This window comes from Chinchilla lanigera, unplaced genomic scaffold (genome assembly GCF_000276665.1).
Source record: "Chinchilla lanigera isolate Chin_1 unplaced genomic scaffold, ChiLan1.0 scaffold00007, whole genome shotgun sequence".
Lineage (NCBI taxonomy): Eukaryota > Metazoa > Chordata > Mammalia > Rodentia > Chinchillidae > Chinchilla > Chinchilla lanigera.
The window spans coordinates 29,960,895-29,978,256 of record NW_004955408.1 but is presented as its reverse complement, the minus strand read 5'-3'; the positions used below and the strand labels follow the sequence as shown (position 1 = coordinate 29,978,256).

Below are 17,362 nucleotides of genomic sequence, written 5' to 3'. Positions count from 1 at the left end.
TGGAGAGCACTTCTCACTAGAATGCATGGAGTTCTGGGTTTGTTGTAAACAAGCAAACAAGTAACACACTCCTGAACTTCTGACAACTGAAAACTCACAAGGGAAAATCGCCAGTTCTGACTGTGGTGTGGTACACAGCAAATAAAAGTTTTAAATAGCTTCTAATTTCTAATGTACATCAGTGCTACAGACTGAACCCACCATCTTGCATTTGCTAAGCTATACCCTTGCCCCACGTTTGTTTCTTAATTATGTCTTCCATTAAATACTGTGCTGATATAAAAATGAAAACACTTCCATTAAATACTGTGCTGATATAAAAATGAAAACGTTTAAAATGTGCAGACTTAACTCAGACAATCCAGTTTCTTTCATTTTATTTTTAAGATGGTTTCCGTTCTGAGGACAGAATGACACAAATACAAGAAGCTATCCACAGGGATAGTTGGAACCATATTTATCTGCTTTTCTAAAATCACTAGCTCAGCCCCCAAAAGAGGCATACAAATCTGGGAAGCCAGAGGAAAGATACAGACTAGGGAGTCTAATTAAAGAAGAAAAATCATCAATGACACTGGTACTCTGTTCTTCAGAGCAGTACTAATGCAAACTCAACCCTTTTAAACCCGTGAACCAGTCATTCCATTCTTAGTAAAGTGGCGTTACAATCCCTACAAAGTAGAAGAAACACATAAAGATGTAAGCCAATTTGCCTCCTTTAGAGACAATGCAATACAGAAGAAATTTTTTTTTTATTTAGCTTCTCCTTCTGAGTTCTGCATGCTTCATGGTACTTCGGAGCCCCAATAATCAAGCAGTTCATGACAAAAGATAAAAGTGAAAAAGTAGACACAAAGATCTGTGAAGACTTCTCCCATTTTGCTGTAAGTATCCATTGACCGATTGATCACTTCAGCAGGAATTCCAGACAGCAGAAGTGCAGCCGTTAGCACTGTTGTCTTTATCTTCTTTTCACTCTGTGTAGAAAAAGACTCAAATTAATGTTACAGCTTTCAGCAAACTACATGAGCTCTACAAAAATATGATTAATACTAATATTAATACTAGTATTTTTGCTTAACTGATTTCAAAACCATTGACCATAATCTGTCAACATTCACTGTACACCTAATAATAGGTAATTCAGTAGACTGCTACGCAGTAACACACAACTACAAAGTAGAAGAAACACATAAAGATGTAAACCAATTTGCCTCCTTTAGAGACAATGCAATACAGAAGAAATTTTTTTTTTATTTAGCTTCTCCTTTTGAGTTCTGCATGCTTAAGTTTTCAAAATGTATCACCTTAGAAACAAGACACAACAATTTAAGACATATATGTCAGCATAAGACAAAAAACAGGAAAAACATTACTAACTGGACATAACTACTGATAAATGACATGGACAATGTGTGGCATGGGGGCTAAAAGGAGACAGTAACTGCTTCAGTGTTTTACAGGAATAAAGCACAAAGAATGATGTCAGAGGCAGTACAAAACAGGACTTCAAGGTAGAACAGGATTTAGACTGGCTCAAGTGAAAGGAAAAATCAAGCCAGAGGTAGAACTGGCCCTACTGGAGAATAGTAAATAATAACAGCATTGTAGGAACATCCTGTAAGGTTCAAATTGCTATTCAAAAACATTCATATCTGATTACAAATGCAATAGGATATCACTAAACAGTTCAGGATACTTTTGGGGGTAGACAGAGCATTCATTTCCTAATATAATTTTCTAGTCTTATTTTTAAGTAATTCAAAACTGTTTTAATGTACTGATTTGGTATCAAAAATTTACTCACATGGATCAATAACTTAATATAAAAAGCTATGCAAAGCATGGTGTGTGCATGCTATTTGAGAGGCTGAAGTGGAAGGATGGTTTGAATCCACTAGGAGCACCCCAGTACTCAGGGGCCTGAGGCAGGAAGACTGCTGCAAGTTTGAGTTCAGCCTGGGCTACATAGTGAGTTCAAGGCCAGCCTGAACTACACAGTAAGGTCCTGTCTCAAAAAAACCAAACCAAACCAAGCCAAACAGCAGTTTGGAAGCCAGGCATGGTAGTTCACATCTTTAATTTTCAGCACTCTGGGAGGGTGAAGTAGGAGGATTACAAGTGGGAGCCTAGCCTGACCAAGTTTGCAATTTAGCAAGCCCCTGTTTCAAAATAAAAACTAAGTAACAAGGGCTAGGGATGTAGTGTGAAGGCCCTGAGTTCAATCTCTAGTATCATTAAAAAAATGGTATTACTCATCAAAAAAAGGAAACCAACTATGAATATACTTCATGACATGGATGAATTTAAAAATATTACACAGAATAAAAGAAGGCTTATACCAAAAAAGTATAAAAAGGAGTAAATGATCCCATTTATATAAATTACTAAAATAGATCTTTGTGGGGTAGGGGCTGGGAATCCCTGAAAAGGGACACACCCAAACTTCCTGAGGTGACACCAAGTTCTAAATCTTAAAAGGGATTTGAGTTTCACAAGTTGTCCTAACTTTCACAAATGGAACACTTAACACTTGAGTGGTTCCATTATAAAAATTTAACCCTAACAAATATTGACTTGTAGCTAATGCTATGTTAGAGTGAAGTATACTGATATGCACATCTACAACATACTTCAAAATGCATCAACAATTATAAGAAGGATTGAAAATGGATACAAAAATCAGTATACAGATGATATACAATGAGATGCTAACTGAAAACTTTAGGTGGTAGTGCTACCTCGGGACTCCTCGTTAAGGACCAAAAACCACTAGTACACAACAAACTGTTTTGGCTGGAAAGGGTAGTGAATTATGAGGCAACTGACACCAAAAAGTTCTAACTTCTGCTTCAAATACTAAATAAACTATAAGGACCAGGATGGGACAAAATCTTCACATCAAAATGTGTTGAGTACCAAATTCAACAAGTTTCAAAACAGTCCATTACCGAGGTTTGACTGTAGGTATGAGTGGGTGTTGACTATACGATTCTCTTGGGTATAAACAAATTTTTGTTGGTTTGGTTTGGTTTGATTTGAGACAGTGTCTTATTATGTAGTTCAAGCATGACCTTGCACGCACTACGTTGACAAGGTTAAGCTCAAGCTCTCGGCAGTTCTCCTCCTTCAGCCTGGACTGCTGAGATTACAGGCATGTGCCACCACGCCTGACTTATAACAAAATAAGACTTCTCTGCTAGAAGTATGGTCTCCCTTTTCTTTTCCCCCTTTACCTAGTATGACCCATACACACTCCTAGGGCAAATAACCATTGTTGAAAGTTGTACGCATATTATTCTGGAGTTTCTTTATGCACATATAAGTAAAATTAAATATATATCCTTTTCTCTCCTTTTTATTAAAAATGAAATATACTAGGAAGCCTATTTCTGCATTTTTTTTCTTTTAATATTTCCTGAGGAACTTATCATTATCAGTAGTACATTCACTTCACTTACTATGGATTTTTAGTCTGTTTTTAAACTTTTGCCACTACCAAACTGTAATTAATGTTTCAACAGTGAATTTCTTTTCTTGTTTTTTTTTTTTTTTTGTGGTGGTGATGCAGGGAATTGAACCCAAGGACTTGCACTTGCTAGGCAAGTGCTCTATCACCAAGATATATCCCCAGCCCAACAGTGAATTTTTTCTTTTTCTTTTTTTTTTTTTTGATACTGGGAATCAAACTCAGGACGTTGCACTTGCCAGGGAGGCACTGTGCTGTTGAGCTATATCCCCAGTTCCCAACAGTGAACTTCTAAATAAGTGCTTTAATTAAAAAGACACCTCTTTACTATTTTGTCTTTTTCTTTTTTGTTTGTTTGTTTATTTGTTTTGTCTTTTTCTTGAGACAGGGTCTTGCTATGCAGTTCAGGCTGTCCTTGAGCTCACTTTGTAGCCCAGGCTGGCTTCGAACTTGCAACGATCCTCCTGCCTCAGCCTCCCAAGTGCTGGGATTACAGGCATGCACCACCATGCCTGGCCTGTCTGTTTGTTTATAGTATTAGGGAAACGAACCTAGGGCCTTCATTTGCACTCAGTTACATTACCAGCTCTTTTCCTAAGACAAGGTCTCCTAAATTGCTAAATTGCCTACACTAAGTTTGAACTTGAGTTCTTCCTGCCTCAGCCTCCCAGAGTGCTGGGATTATAGGCATGTGCCACCACAACCAGATTTATTTACTATTACTTTCTATATTTGACCAATTTGACCCTTCAAAAATATAAATGTTTCAAATACATTAAAACCACACGCAGATCTGTCAGCCAATTAGAATAACTAAGGAGAGGACTGTAAGACAATGGTAAAGTATTTGCCTTGCACTCATGGGGTCCCCAGCACCACCAGAAAGTCCTGACTTAATAACCATTTTCTAGCAAAACATAAAACTTGATCACATAACTAAAGATACCTTTGATGTCAGGCAACCTAAACCCAATAAGATTGTACATCAAGTAGACCAGATAAACACTGATTCTCACCATCACTGTGTTCTGCAATTTGGGCTAAGTATTTTTTGTCTTCAATATTCAAGCACATTGCTATTATGTCCCCAGTATGGGCACAGGAAGATAAATTAAAGAATTAATTTCCTTTATTATAAGTAAAATGAATTACTAAGTTTACTAAGCAAATTGAACATGCTTCTTAGATGAGTACTATTCAAACGCTACAACAAAGGACCACATTTTTTTCCCAAACCAACAAAGGCCAATATTTTTGTAAAATAAAATAAAATAAAATAAAATAAAATAAAATAAAATAAAGTAAAATAAAATAAAATAAAATAAAAATGTTATAGCAATGAGGTCGTGAGTTTGGTTCCCGGTACCGGAAAAAAAACAAACAAACAAACAAACAAAAAAAAACCAAAAAAATGTTATAGCAATGTCAAATTGCAATGAAAGTGACCACTCACTTTCTGAACTTTATGCATCACAAATACAAACAAATAATTTGAAGATTAGCACTGGCAAATGAACCACATTTTGGTTAGCACTGATTCAGACTATAAGAACTAATTTTTTTTTTTAAGTTCTTGAAGTGAGCTAGTCATGAATCAGTGCAAATACATCATCATAATTTAGAAAAGATTTTAATTTACCTTGGGGAAATATTTGTATAGTCCCATGTACGCAAGTTGTAAAGTAAGAAATGGAGCAAATATGGACTGTGAAGATAAAAGATAAAATTAAATATTTCCAACATAATCATTCAAATCACAACAAATCAAGCTAACAATAGCTATAAAATTCCAAGTAAAAAATTATAATTTTTCTTCAAGTCATATCATTAAGTGTTTTCAGTTTCCCTAAAAAGTCTTCTTTCACAAAAATTGACCTTTCAGGTTATTCAGAGTATTAAATAGTGATAAGTATATAATATATCATGTAGTAATATCTGCTTCACCTAAAGGGAAATAACAGGCCACCTGAAGCACACATAAAAGGGCCGGCACTCAAGAGGTGCCATTCATTCCTCAGACTTGTGGGGTAAAGAATTAACCCAGAAAGCCATGATCTTGGGCCCTCAACTGACAAGGCTAGCTATTCTTACCATATAAAACAGCTTGGTGATCTGGCTTCTCAGACAAAATGGAAAAGAGCAAAGTAATATGTAATTTACATAATTATTTCTAAAGTTAACAGTATTATGAAGGGAGCAAAGGAGTAAAACTCACCAGAAAAAATAAACAATTGAAAACCAGAAAATCCAAGCAACAAAAAAACTCACACAAAAATGAGGCACAAAAGTGAAAGATAGCGTTAAAAACATGAAAGCATAGTCTTTTAGGTAAAAAAAAAAAAAAAGTGGCTATGCAGCTTACTAAATCTTAAAAGCATTATTGATCTTTACTGATATCAATTTATCATGGGGGGCAGAACAAATCTATTGAACAGATTCTATTTAAGAAAACACTAGCATGAAAAATAGTTTTATAAAACTATTTTGCTTAATGATATAAATCTCATCTGGAAAACATATTTGCCTGGTACACAGCAAGTAGTCTTTAAAATGTCTACTGAAGGGAAATAGCTTAAAGAGCAAGGCATTGAATGCTTTTCTGTATTCTTCCACATACTGCAAAATAATAGCGCCACATCAGAACAATCATTATGATACCATTACAACATGTAAAATGCTAAAAGATCTTTTGAACATAAAAAAATCATTTCATACTGAAGACCATAGGAACTGCATTTTAATGTTTAATGATAATTAGTCTCTCTCTCTCTATATATATATTTTTTGTTGTTGTTGTTGTTGTTTTCTTTTTTTGTCTTTTTAAGATAGAGTTTCACTATGTACTTCAGGCTGGCCTTCAACTCACTTTGTAGCCAGGCTGGCTTCAAACTCACAGAGATCCTTCTGTCTCAGCCTCCCGAGTGCTGGGATTACAGGCATGAGCCACCATGCCCGGATTTTTTTTTTTTTTTAATAGGCATTTAATTCCTTGGTTCTGGAATGAAACTGCCTAGGTTTAATCCCAGCAGTCACTTAACTGCTGTGTGACCTTAGGCAAATGATTTAACCTAAGTCTTCATTACCTCCTTCACTCAAGTGGTAACAGTATCTAGTTCACAAGGATGAGAATTAAATGAGTTAATGAAAGTGAAACACTTAGAATGGTACTTGCCATCTAGAAAGACTTTAGTAATTGATAGGCTCTCATTCTATAACTAAGATAAACATTTACTATATACCTCCAAAGAGTCTCATGGATCTGATAGATATTAACACTGGGAATGAATTTTACGGATTAAAAGTACTCGTTATTATAACCAACTTGCATTTTCCACACTTGGTTAATAGTTTACACCTCTTTCCTTACCAAGTATTTGCAAACAAAAGCTCTGACACCAAGAGCAAGAAGAGCACATCCCACCAATCTAAATATTCGAAAAGAGTCAAATTCCTCTGTTGTACTTCCATCCTCTTGATGGGGTTTTTCACTGATCAGCTGTTTCCGCAGCTTCATTGCTTCTTCAAATCTGGAAAGGTACTGTTCTAGACCATGGTGAGGCCCCCTTTGGACACTGTCCGCTGTCAGGTCCCCTCTGTTCCGCTGCCGGAGCTCAAGGTTGACATCAGTAGTACACTCCGGTGGTTTCATGAAAGAGTCCAATTTGTCTCCCAGCTGGGTCCCCTTTACTTCTGCCACATCGCCCTGTGGGTCTGTTGTCCCTGTACTGGCAGAATCACCCAGCACTACTCGCTTTGAAACCGAAGGAACGCTGAGGGAGTTGAGTTTATCACCTTCCTGCTGCTTTGCTTTTCCTTGACTTTCTTCTTCTGAGAAAATAAAATTGTAAAGCCTTATGTATTACATACTGGCAAACATCTTACATGTTAATTTTTTTAAATGCTGCTACAACTAGAACTTGACAGTCTCCAAAATAAAAACTAATTTCAAATAAAACAAAAACTAGTTCTTTCTCTACCCCCTCAAAATATATCACCCCCAAAACGGTATTCCTGCAGAGAAAATCATCCAAACTTTGTGGGTAGAAAGTAAGATTAGAAAACAAACTGAGGAAGATATTCAGGTTTGAAGCAAACCGTAAAGATCAACTTTTCATGGACAATATATCCCAGAAGTATGACTGCATCGCAGTCACCACAGGGTGTGGCATAGCTTCAACGACTGTGTATGTAGTCAGACGCCATCAATAAGTACTTAAGTAGTTTTATGATGCTGCTCTAAAGAAAAAGCTTTTAAAGACAGATGAAACTTTGAAAGCAAAACCACAAAATACAGACAGTGCCTCAAGAAAGATTTAAAAAAGAGAAAAAAATCCTGATACTAATTATTCAAGGAAAAAAATTTTCTACTGTATGAGAAGAATCTGAAAATGATGTTCTTACCTCTTGCTTTAACTATCTAGAAGCTCAGAGATATATATTTAATACCTCACAGAAGTCACGTAGATTTAAGGAGCTCCCAACCAGTGACTAAAGGTCAATTACTAAAAGAAACACTCAAAGGGAAACTAGTTAACAGGAGGGCATACTAAATATTCAATTATACTCACATGAAAAAAATTTTATTAGATATGTCTTTGGGCAAGCAATAAACACTCTTTTAGTGTTAAATGCAGTTCCCCAAATGAATGCAGTGATCTCAACTAGTAACAGAAAACCTCAGGTGGGTATGTTGCACTTGTAGGCGCTATAAAGAATGATCACTTCTATTTTTTTTTACTTCTCCGACAAGGTGCATAAGTGAGTGTTGAGGGCACTGAACACTGATACCAAGATGTGACCATTAAGAATCTCTGATCCACGTAGGACTGATTAGCGGCTAACTTGGTAAAGTCGAGCTGGTGTGGGCGGATAAGCATTAAACAGCAAACGGTAAAAGGTAGATGGCAGGGAAAGTGCTGGAAGGAAAACCATCTGAACAGGTGGAAAGGAAAACAATCTCCCCGAGGGGCAGTCTGGGGATAAAAATGTAAGCCCTCCAAGCAAGGCGAGGGGTAGGAAAGGGAGACAGGGGCCGTCTCAGGATAACCGGGCAGAGGGGCTCAGGAGCAAAGCCTCCGCAGCCCGGGTGGGGACACCCCGAGGGAGAGACTGCCCTTGGGTTACGGTAAATAGGAGGCATCACGGGGTCGGGGGGCGGAGGGGAGCAGGGCCTGGTCAGAAAAGTCAGCGGAGTGCAGGGGGAGAGAATAATGATTCCCGAAGATTCAAAGGGATGGTGGGCAGTGGGGGGAAACTGAGGCTCTCACCCGCGCCGCTCCCGGGCCTGTGAAAGCCCATGATACGGTTGATGCGCTGTTCCGAGTTCATGAGCAGCTTTCTCCGCCGCAGCTCAGCCCGACGCTGGGAAGCCGAGAGGCCCGAGCCAGACGGGGCTCCTGGTCTGTCCCCGACCTCGGAAGACATGGTCACAGGCTCCATCCTTCTCTCCAGTACAGGAGAAGTGACACTGGTAGAGGTGGTGGCGGTCGAGGTGGTGGGAACACGGGTGACTCAAGGCCCCGCTGCACACCACGTGACGACCCCCGCCCACTATAGATCCGCCCCCCGAGCGCAGAGCCCGCGACTGCGGGCTGAGCACGCGCGCGCCCTCCGGGGTGACCGCGCGCACGGTTCCGGCGCCATCTTGGATGAGGGCAACTCAGGCTTCCAGGGCTCTGCACTCCCTCGTTAGATGTCACTGCACGCTGTCTCTGCCACTGAGTCTCCTGTTACTCGGACGGGAAGACAATCAGCACGCAACCTAGCGGGTGGGACAAGGATGCCCGTGAGAAGGTGCACCTTGAATTGATGCCAGGAAGCAAAATGGAGGTTGCTGTGGCCTCGCTTGCTGAGCTGAGGAAATACGTAACAGGGAGCGACGCTTTAGGGAGTGTTGCGCTGAGATTTGTTGTAGGTGTAGGTTGTTGTTCTAGCTACATTTCTTCCAACTGAGTGGGTGGTTTGTTTTCAGGCATTCCTTACATTTTTATTCAGAGGAGATTTTCCCAGTGAAACATTCCGTGTCCGTTCTGTCAAAAATTGCCAACATTCCTTATTTCCTTTCTCCGTCTTTTTATCTTACATAGTCGTAACTACCTTGGATGCTAAATGTACTCATTTTATTTATTGTCTGTATCACGAACTGGAATGCCAGCTCCAAGAAAGCAAGTACTATGTTTTGTTCATTGTTGAGAGTCCTAGAACAGTGTTGGCTGACCTAAAGACAGACGACGATCTTCAGATCAATAGAGATAGTCTATTCTTTAAGGCCCACAATGCTAATCCCCTGATAGTCTTGGGGACCACGAAGATGTTTTGGGTTTGTTTTAACATCAGAAGAGCTTACATTAATAATCACTGCATTTAAAAAAATCACTGCATAATGATGAACCCAATCTGTTTCATTTGGTTATCATTATTACCAGTGGTCAGTCATAAAACATAATTTTAAGATTTTATGGAAGGCACCAAAAGTACCTGAGTAAATGAATGAAGGAATTGACTGTCAACCCTTACTGAGAGGTCATGATAGCCAAGTCACACCTGAAGCTGCAGTTGGTGAAGCAGCCTAAATCACACCAAAGATGAAGAAACTTGCTGGGGCGTAGTGGTGCAGCCTTTAATCCCAGCTACTATTCTGGAGGCTGAAGCAAGTGGATCACAGATTCTAGGCCAGCCTGGGCAACAAAAATTTAGTGAGACCCTATCTCTTTCTTTCTTTTTTTTCTTTTTTTTTTTTTTTTGGTACCGGGAATTGAACTCAAGACCTTGCCCTTGCCAGGCAGGCGCTTATGCCACTGAGCTATATCCCCAGCCTGAGACCCTATCTCAAAATACGAATTTTTAAAAAAATTGTTTAGAGATGTTGATAAGTTTGAAAGCCCTGGGTTTAATAACCAATACCAAAAAGGGGGAGGGGGTGAAATGAGGAAGGGGAAGATGTAGCTCAGTGCTCTGGGGGTTCAATGCCCAGTACTGAAAAACAAACAAAAATCAGGAAGCTGGGTCTGCAGATGTGACTCCGTGTTACGGGTTGCCCAAGGCCCTGATTTGATCCGCAGATGAAATCATCATTATCATCATCACAATCATCATCATTTTAGAAATAAAAAATGTAGTGATACAATATAAAATTAAACTCCAGTCTGGGCATAATCAAGAAACAATGGGTAAAAATAGACATCTACTATGATTTCTGGGGGTTTAAAAAATAGAGGGTGCCGGTGTGGTGGTGCAGGCCTGTAATCCCAGCATTTAGGAGGCTAAGCCAAGAGGATCACCATGAGCTCGAAACCAGCCTGGGCTACATAAGCAAGTTCAAGGCCAGCCCGCACTACAGAGTGAGATCCTGCCTCAAAATAAACAACATAAAAATATAAGATATGATAGAGCAACAAATATTTGAAAAGAAAATGGGTATTTTCTGTAATTAAAAAAACAAGGATCTTCAGATTAGTGTTCTCTGAATAATGAACAAGTTAAGCAGTAAATGCAGGGGAATAAAACTATAGAACATTTAAGGATAAAAGAAAAAATTTAAAAGCTAACAGAATATCTTCAAATGAAGAACCAATGGACTTACAGTAGCTGTTTAGGTGGTTTGGTTTGGTTTGGTTTGGTTTGGTTTGGTTTGGTTTGGTTTGGTTTGGTTTGGTTTTTGAGACAGGGTCTTGCTGTGTATTTCAGGCTGGCCTCGAATTCACTATGTAGTCCAGGTTGGCCTCAAGATCAAGGCAGTCCTCCTGCCTTGGCCTCAGCCTCCCAAGTGCTGGGATTACAGGCATGCATCATCACTCAGGGCTACAGTACACGTGTTAGGAGAAATTATTTTAGGAGTAGATTTTCTTCAAGTAAACAACAAAAATATCAAGGAAAAAAAACTTAAAATCTAGAACTTCAAATCCAATTATACTTGAGGGTGAGCATCAAGAATTCAGTTTATGGTCATTCAGATACATACTTAGGAGATTTAAAGCACCTCCAGCTATAGTTTCCCATTGACTTAACTTAGATGCTCAGCATAGCACTACCAGTGGTTGGTTGGCAACTTGTTCATACCACGATAACCATTCACCATATATAAGCTCTTTCAGTTAACTGTATTGAATACCCACACTGATAAGTTAGCACAGATCATACACTTGTTTGCAACTGACTTTTTACAGGACTAAAACAGCGAAAATTACAAACTGTAAAAAGAAAACAAATCTCTAACATTTTAGAGAAGCAAGATTTAATACAATGCAATGAAGATTAATACGTATTTGAAATTTAAAACAAGAATTTAATGTTACAATATTAAACACTACTTTATAAAATTAAATTTTCTATATAAAAATTATATTTGTATGAGTTGACAAAATCTTGAAACCACATTTGGTAGTTCCCAAGAGCTGTTATGCATCTTTGATTATAAGATATAAATTTTTGACCCTAGTTATCGATAATCTGTTAGACTTAATACAATAAATTTAAAACAATGAAATTGCAAACTAAAAGAAATGGTACTGCTTGAGTGAATATCACTATGTCAAACTTTTAAAATGTTACTTAAAAAATTCTGGAAAATTTTGATGATAGAACTGCCATGCTGAGGTATATATACCAGATATATATATTCCCCATGTTTATTTTTTAGTACTTCTAGATCTATAGAAAATTTAAAGATTTTCATAATATACAATATGATTGTTTAATGGCATAAGGTAAATATTAGCTGTGTTAGGACAAAAAGTAATGCAAGCTGATACTGCAGATAGTGCTCCACTTCCAAAAAATCAAAAACATTCAATATTTCAAAAATAATTGTTATATACAAAAGTCCTCAATTCTCTTATTATCTGGAGAACAAATATTGTGAGTCCTAACTAAAATTACTATTTTTTTTTTTTTTTTTGGTTTTTCTCCGGTACCAGGAACCGAACTCACGACGTTGTGCTTGCCAGGCAGGCGCTTTGCCACTGAGCTAAATCCCCAGCCCTATTATTATTATTTTTGGTACCAGGAATCGAACTCAAGACCTCAGGCTTGCCAGGTAAGCACTTATGCTGCTGAGCTATACCTTGGCCCACTAAAATTATTTTTAATGACCCATTATGGAATTATTCTGGATTACACATGTTACACAGTATGTAAAATACGTTTTAAAAGTAAGTCTGTAAAACATGTTAGCAAAGCATGTGGTAATAAGAAAAATTTATACTCACTTAGGAATATAATGAGGCATGAGGATGGTTATCCTTAGAAGCACAAATGTTTCCCTCTAGAGAAGATAAGAATCTTACTGCTACTAACAACAGACCTAGGGCTGGGAGTGTTGGTCAGTGGTAGAGCAGTTGCTTAACATCTAAACTCTGGGTTCTCCCCAGCATCTGAAGGAAAGGGAACAAAAGAAAAAGATAGGACCTACAAATATCAATATTTAAAATAATATTAAGAGGAAAATGTTAGTTCTAGAGCAGGGTGTTGTAGTACGTCTGTAATCCCAGTACTCTGGGAGGCTGAGGCAGGAGAATCATGTATTTGATCCCAGCTTGGGCAATTTACTGACATAGCAAGACCCTGTCTCAAAAAATAAGAATGGGGGTAGGGAGTTAGCTCAGTGTGAAGACCCTGGGTTCAATCCCCAGTACGAGGAGGGAGCACTTCAGTACACGACCCTTTCTCAAAGAGGAGAAAATATAAATTTAGTTTACTACCATTTGAAAATTGCTTCCTAATAAATGAAGCAGCTTTTAAGAAGATTGGCAGTTCAATGTGCCACTTACACACTAAAACAAATCTTAACACTGTTTAAGGAAGATGATATTTTCATAAAGCAATTATTCTGACCCAACTGGGAACTAGAGATTTGATTCTTCCTTACACCCCATTCAATGAAAGTCAGTCCATGTGTATACAAACGTGAAAATCGCTGTTTCCTTGGTGACTGTGTAAGACCAAGATTGTAAACACATTTTCTAAGTTATTAAAACAAAGTAATACACAGCTTTTCATCAAGTATTATACATTAATATCTTTTAAGAAGTTTATATAAGACAAGATGAATCTCTGGAAGATAAGCCAAACTTTTTTGGGGGGGACCAGAAATCAAACTCAGGACCTTGAGCTTTAAGCCATACTTTTAAAAATATATCACAGCACTTTATTTACCTATTCATAAATAACATTTGTTCCATAGTTTTGGCTGTCATATTTTTGTTCTGAATTTTAAAAAAACTCTCTTGAGCATGTTCAGAAATCAAGTTGTTTCATAACTTCAGTATACTTCAATATATTCCATTTGTGTGACCTTAATATCCACGGAAGTAAACAGAGGCATTCATGCTTAATAGGTTTTTGTTTTGTTTTATTTTGGTGGGGGTTTTTTGTTTTTGTTTTTTTCTTAGTACAAGGAATTGAACCAAGACCTTCATCAATGTTAGTTAATAGGTTTTAATATCCCAGAATAAATATTTTTTATGAAAGGCTTTCAACTTAATTATTAAATTTATTATAAAAATACTACCAATGCATTTGAGATAGCATTTCAGAAAACGTTAACTTCATCCTCATTTCACCAAATTAACATTTTTATTATATATCATAGAGTGGACATGTACCAAGGAAAAACCCCCACAGGATTAAAACAGCTAGTATTTCTGATCTCCTTGTTATCATTGCCAGCCCAAAAATATTTATGAAAACAGCTTAAAGTCTTTTCACTGAAGAATAAAATAGCATGTTCACATTATCTGTCGCCCAATCAGAAAATCAAAATTTGATGAATTTATAATCTTCTCAAGTAAGATTGAAGCTAGCTTACTCTAGTTTTATTTACCATAATGATCTTTCTTCTTCACAGAAAAGAAAAAACCAGGTATAGGGAATAAATTATAGTTTTTCTACATCCTATTTCATTTTGGATTTTCCAATTTCAAAAAGATTATTACCAACAGATTTGTAACTTTCTTGCAACATTTACTCTTGTGAAGTTTTAAGTGTACCAGCCAAAAATTCAGTAAAATAAAAAATGAGAAATATATATATATAGAACACAGCAGTTTTGTTTTACGAAATATAATTTTCTTCTGCAATATTGCCTGGTCTTATTTCAATCCATAACAACTCATAGTTGGCAACAAAGGATAAAAGGTATCTAAACATATGTACATATATTTTTATTTGAAAAATGCACGCCTGTAACCCCAGGACTCAGGAAGTTGAGACAGGAGGATCGTTGTGAGTTCCAGGCCAGTCTGGGCTACAAAGTGAGTTCAAGGCCAGCCTGAACTGCATAGCAAGACTCTGTCTCAAAAAGACAAAAAAAAGAAAAGAAAAATACAGTATTTCAGAGTTGCATGTTTGATTCTCTACTGTAGTTCTTTATTTGCTATAGCCTGTTGAAATCACAATGAAAACATCTTAATCATTACTATAATTCACAAACTTATATAGAAAAAGAAAGTATCATACTTTCCAAGGAAGGTATCACACATTCCAAGGAATTCTGCATTGTTGTGATTTCCTCATCAATAACTAAGTCAAATTTCTTCATTTGTTCATTTATTCACTTGCAATTGTATACACAAGAGAAATTCTTAATATGATAATGAAGATTCTGATCTTTCTTCTACCATGTTTTGAAGGAAGTTTGCATTTACTAGGATCTCATAAAAAATGAAAGTATGCATATTAGATAAAATGTAATAGTAAAATAAACAGTGTGTTTGTTGCAGCCTTTTTACTGACTGTGATAACCATCGTACTACTTACAGTGCAATTTCTAATGGCTTTCTCAGAGAATATTTGGTTGATTATGCAAACTTCGTGTGATTTAAGGTGAATAGTAACATTAGGAGAAACAAGCTTTTACTAACAAGTTCATTAAAAATTTAACAATTCCAGTACTTTCTTATAAAGCATAATTTAATAATATTTATTGAATTATCTTTCACTTTTTTCTAAATTTTTGTAAATGGTTTACTTAAGCTCTAAGTCATATATATATATGTGTATATCTATGTCTATATCTATATATCTATACATATATGATTTAAAACAAGTCTTCCATGGCCAAACAAATTATCTTACAAATAATAAATTTGACTTACTATGGAGAGCCCTTCCTGGTTTTCCTCATGGCCCAGGAAGTTTATATTTGTAATCCCATGGAAAAGTTACTGGAATTCAAGTGAGTTAATTGCAGTCTGCCACTTCCAGTGCAACCCATGGTGAGACTAAAACACTAAGGCGTATTTGCAGGTATGGGGAGCCAAGGGGTCCTAAGTCCAGCCACGATGATGGCTATTTGGAACAAAAGCCCTCGACCCAGGGCCAAACCTGGGTTTATTAATTCGTGAAGAAAGGAGTGGACTGAGGATGAGTGACTGTGAGAATGGTGGGGAATAGGTGAGTGCTGTGAGCTGGGCTAGGTAGGAGGCCCAAAATCACCTCTACAATATGCAGAGAGAAGATTATGCAGAAAGAGTAATCTGCATAACACAATTGAAATAGTATGTAATGTTTTGGAGTCTGTACTTCAGCTCTGATGCGTAATCTTTCGAGCCCCAGGAAGCCATAGCCTCTATATCGAGGCTGACCACGTGGAGCATTGTCTCTTCATTGTCTTGTCTAGGCTCACACAAGGGAACAACAGGGGTCTGGGGAAACACTGCCTGTCATCTTCAAAGACTACATATCAGCACCGCAGCTCAACTGATACACATTGCTTAAGGCCAATTGAAGGGATAAGAAAAAGTCCTAGCCAGCTCTGTACCTAGCAATACATAGAAACAGGGTCAGGTTCAGCCAAAATGGAGACAATTGCTCCTCCTTTAAGGAGAGTCGCCCAGGTGGTCCTCCACAACTTACCTTATTAAATAAAGTATTGGGAGAAGTGGTCTCTGCTTTCTAAACTGTCAGATGAAAGCTATTGTCCTGTCTAATTCTGCTGTGTGAAGTTCTTGAAGGTCTGTCTGTTGAATAAAACCAATGATACCCATTTATTCTAATTATGTATCTCACAGTCAGTATTTCCCAAATTTGAACATTTGTGAATAACCTGGTAATACTGTTAGACCAGATAGTAAATACTGTTCTTTAGACTTTGAGGTTGTTTGGTCTCTTTTGCAACTACTCAACTCTACTGTTGTTACACTGAAGCAGCCATAGACAACATCTAAAGGAACAGGCATGGCTACATTCCAATAACACTTATTTAGAAACCAGGCAAAGTGGCACATGCCTGTATTTCCAGCACTCTGGGAAGCTTAGGCAAGAGAATCACAAGTTTGAGCCCAGCCTGGGCAACTAACTTAGTGACTTAGTGAGACCCTGGCTCAAAATAAAAAAGAGCTGGGAATGTAGTTCAGTGTGAAAACCCTAAGTTCAATCCAAGTACTGCAAAAACAATTAAAAAAAAAAAAACAACACTTTATTTACAAACAGAGGGAGCAGGCCACCTTGGGTATAGTTTGCTGAGTCCTGATCTGGCAGGAACCTCTTATCTCTTCTGTTCATTTAGAATTAATTGATTAATTCACGGGGTTATTACAAATATGATGCTTTAATTCCTCATTACTTAAAATTCCCAATCACCCAGTCCAGTAGTTTTGCTCAAGCACCCAAAGCTAACCTAGCCTAGTTATAATCTTGACATAATTCTTTTTAAATACACATATCCCCTAATGACATCTATGACTATAGTCATAGAACCCATCAATTTGAAACTCATCAATATGTAAAGTGATTAAATAAAACACATTCTATGCTGGGTGTGGTGGTGCATGCCTGTAATCCCAGTACTTAGGAGGCTGAGGCAAGAGGATTGCTACAAGTTAAAGGCCACCCTGTGCTACATAGTGAGTTTAAGGCCAGCCTGAACTGCATGGTGAGAGCCTGTCTCAAAAAAAA

At 37.5% G+C, this 17,362-nt stretch overlaps 1 protein-coding gene across 1 annotated transcript; it reads right to left on the bottom strand.

Annotated features, from left to right (window-relative positions):
* Window positions 1-360: 360 nt before the first annotated feature.
* Window positions 361-9,295, bottom strand: Camlg (calcium modulating ligand). Its single transcript, XM_005376462.2, has 4 exons — window positions 8,737-9,295; window positions 6,837-7,297; window positions 5,109-5,174; window positions 361-977 (listed from the first exon to the last, which is right to left on the bottom strand). The coding sequence occupies exons 1-4, from the start codon at window positions 8,906-8,908 to the stop codon at window positions 786-788; spliced, it is 891 nt and encodes a 296-aa protein (XP_005376519.1). The 5' UTR covers window positions 8,909-9,295; the 3' UTR covers window positions 361-785.
* Between the last annotated feature and the right edge of the window lie 8,067 nt (window positions 9,296-17,362).

Coding starts and splice junctions, on each gene's coding strand:
- Camlg (XM_005376462.2), bottom strand. CDS start 8,908: ATGGAGCCTGTGACCATGTCTTCCGAGGTCGGGGACAGACCAGGAGCC. Junction 5,175..6,836: donor CTTTTGTTTGCAAATACTTG/GTAAGGAAAGAG, acceptor TTATCTTCACAG/TCCATATTTGCTCCATTTCT. Junction 978..5,108: donor TATACAAATATTTCCCCAAG/GTAAATTAAAAT, acceptor TTTTCTACACAG/AGTGAAAAGAAGATAAAGAC.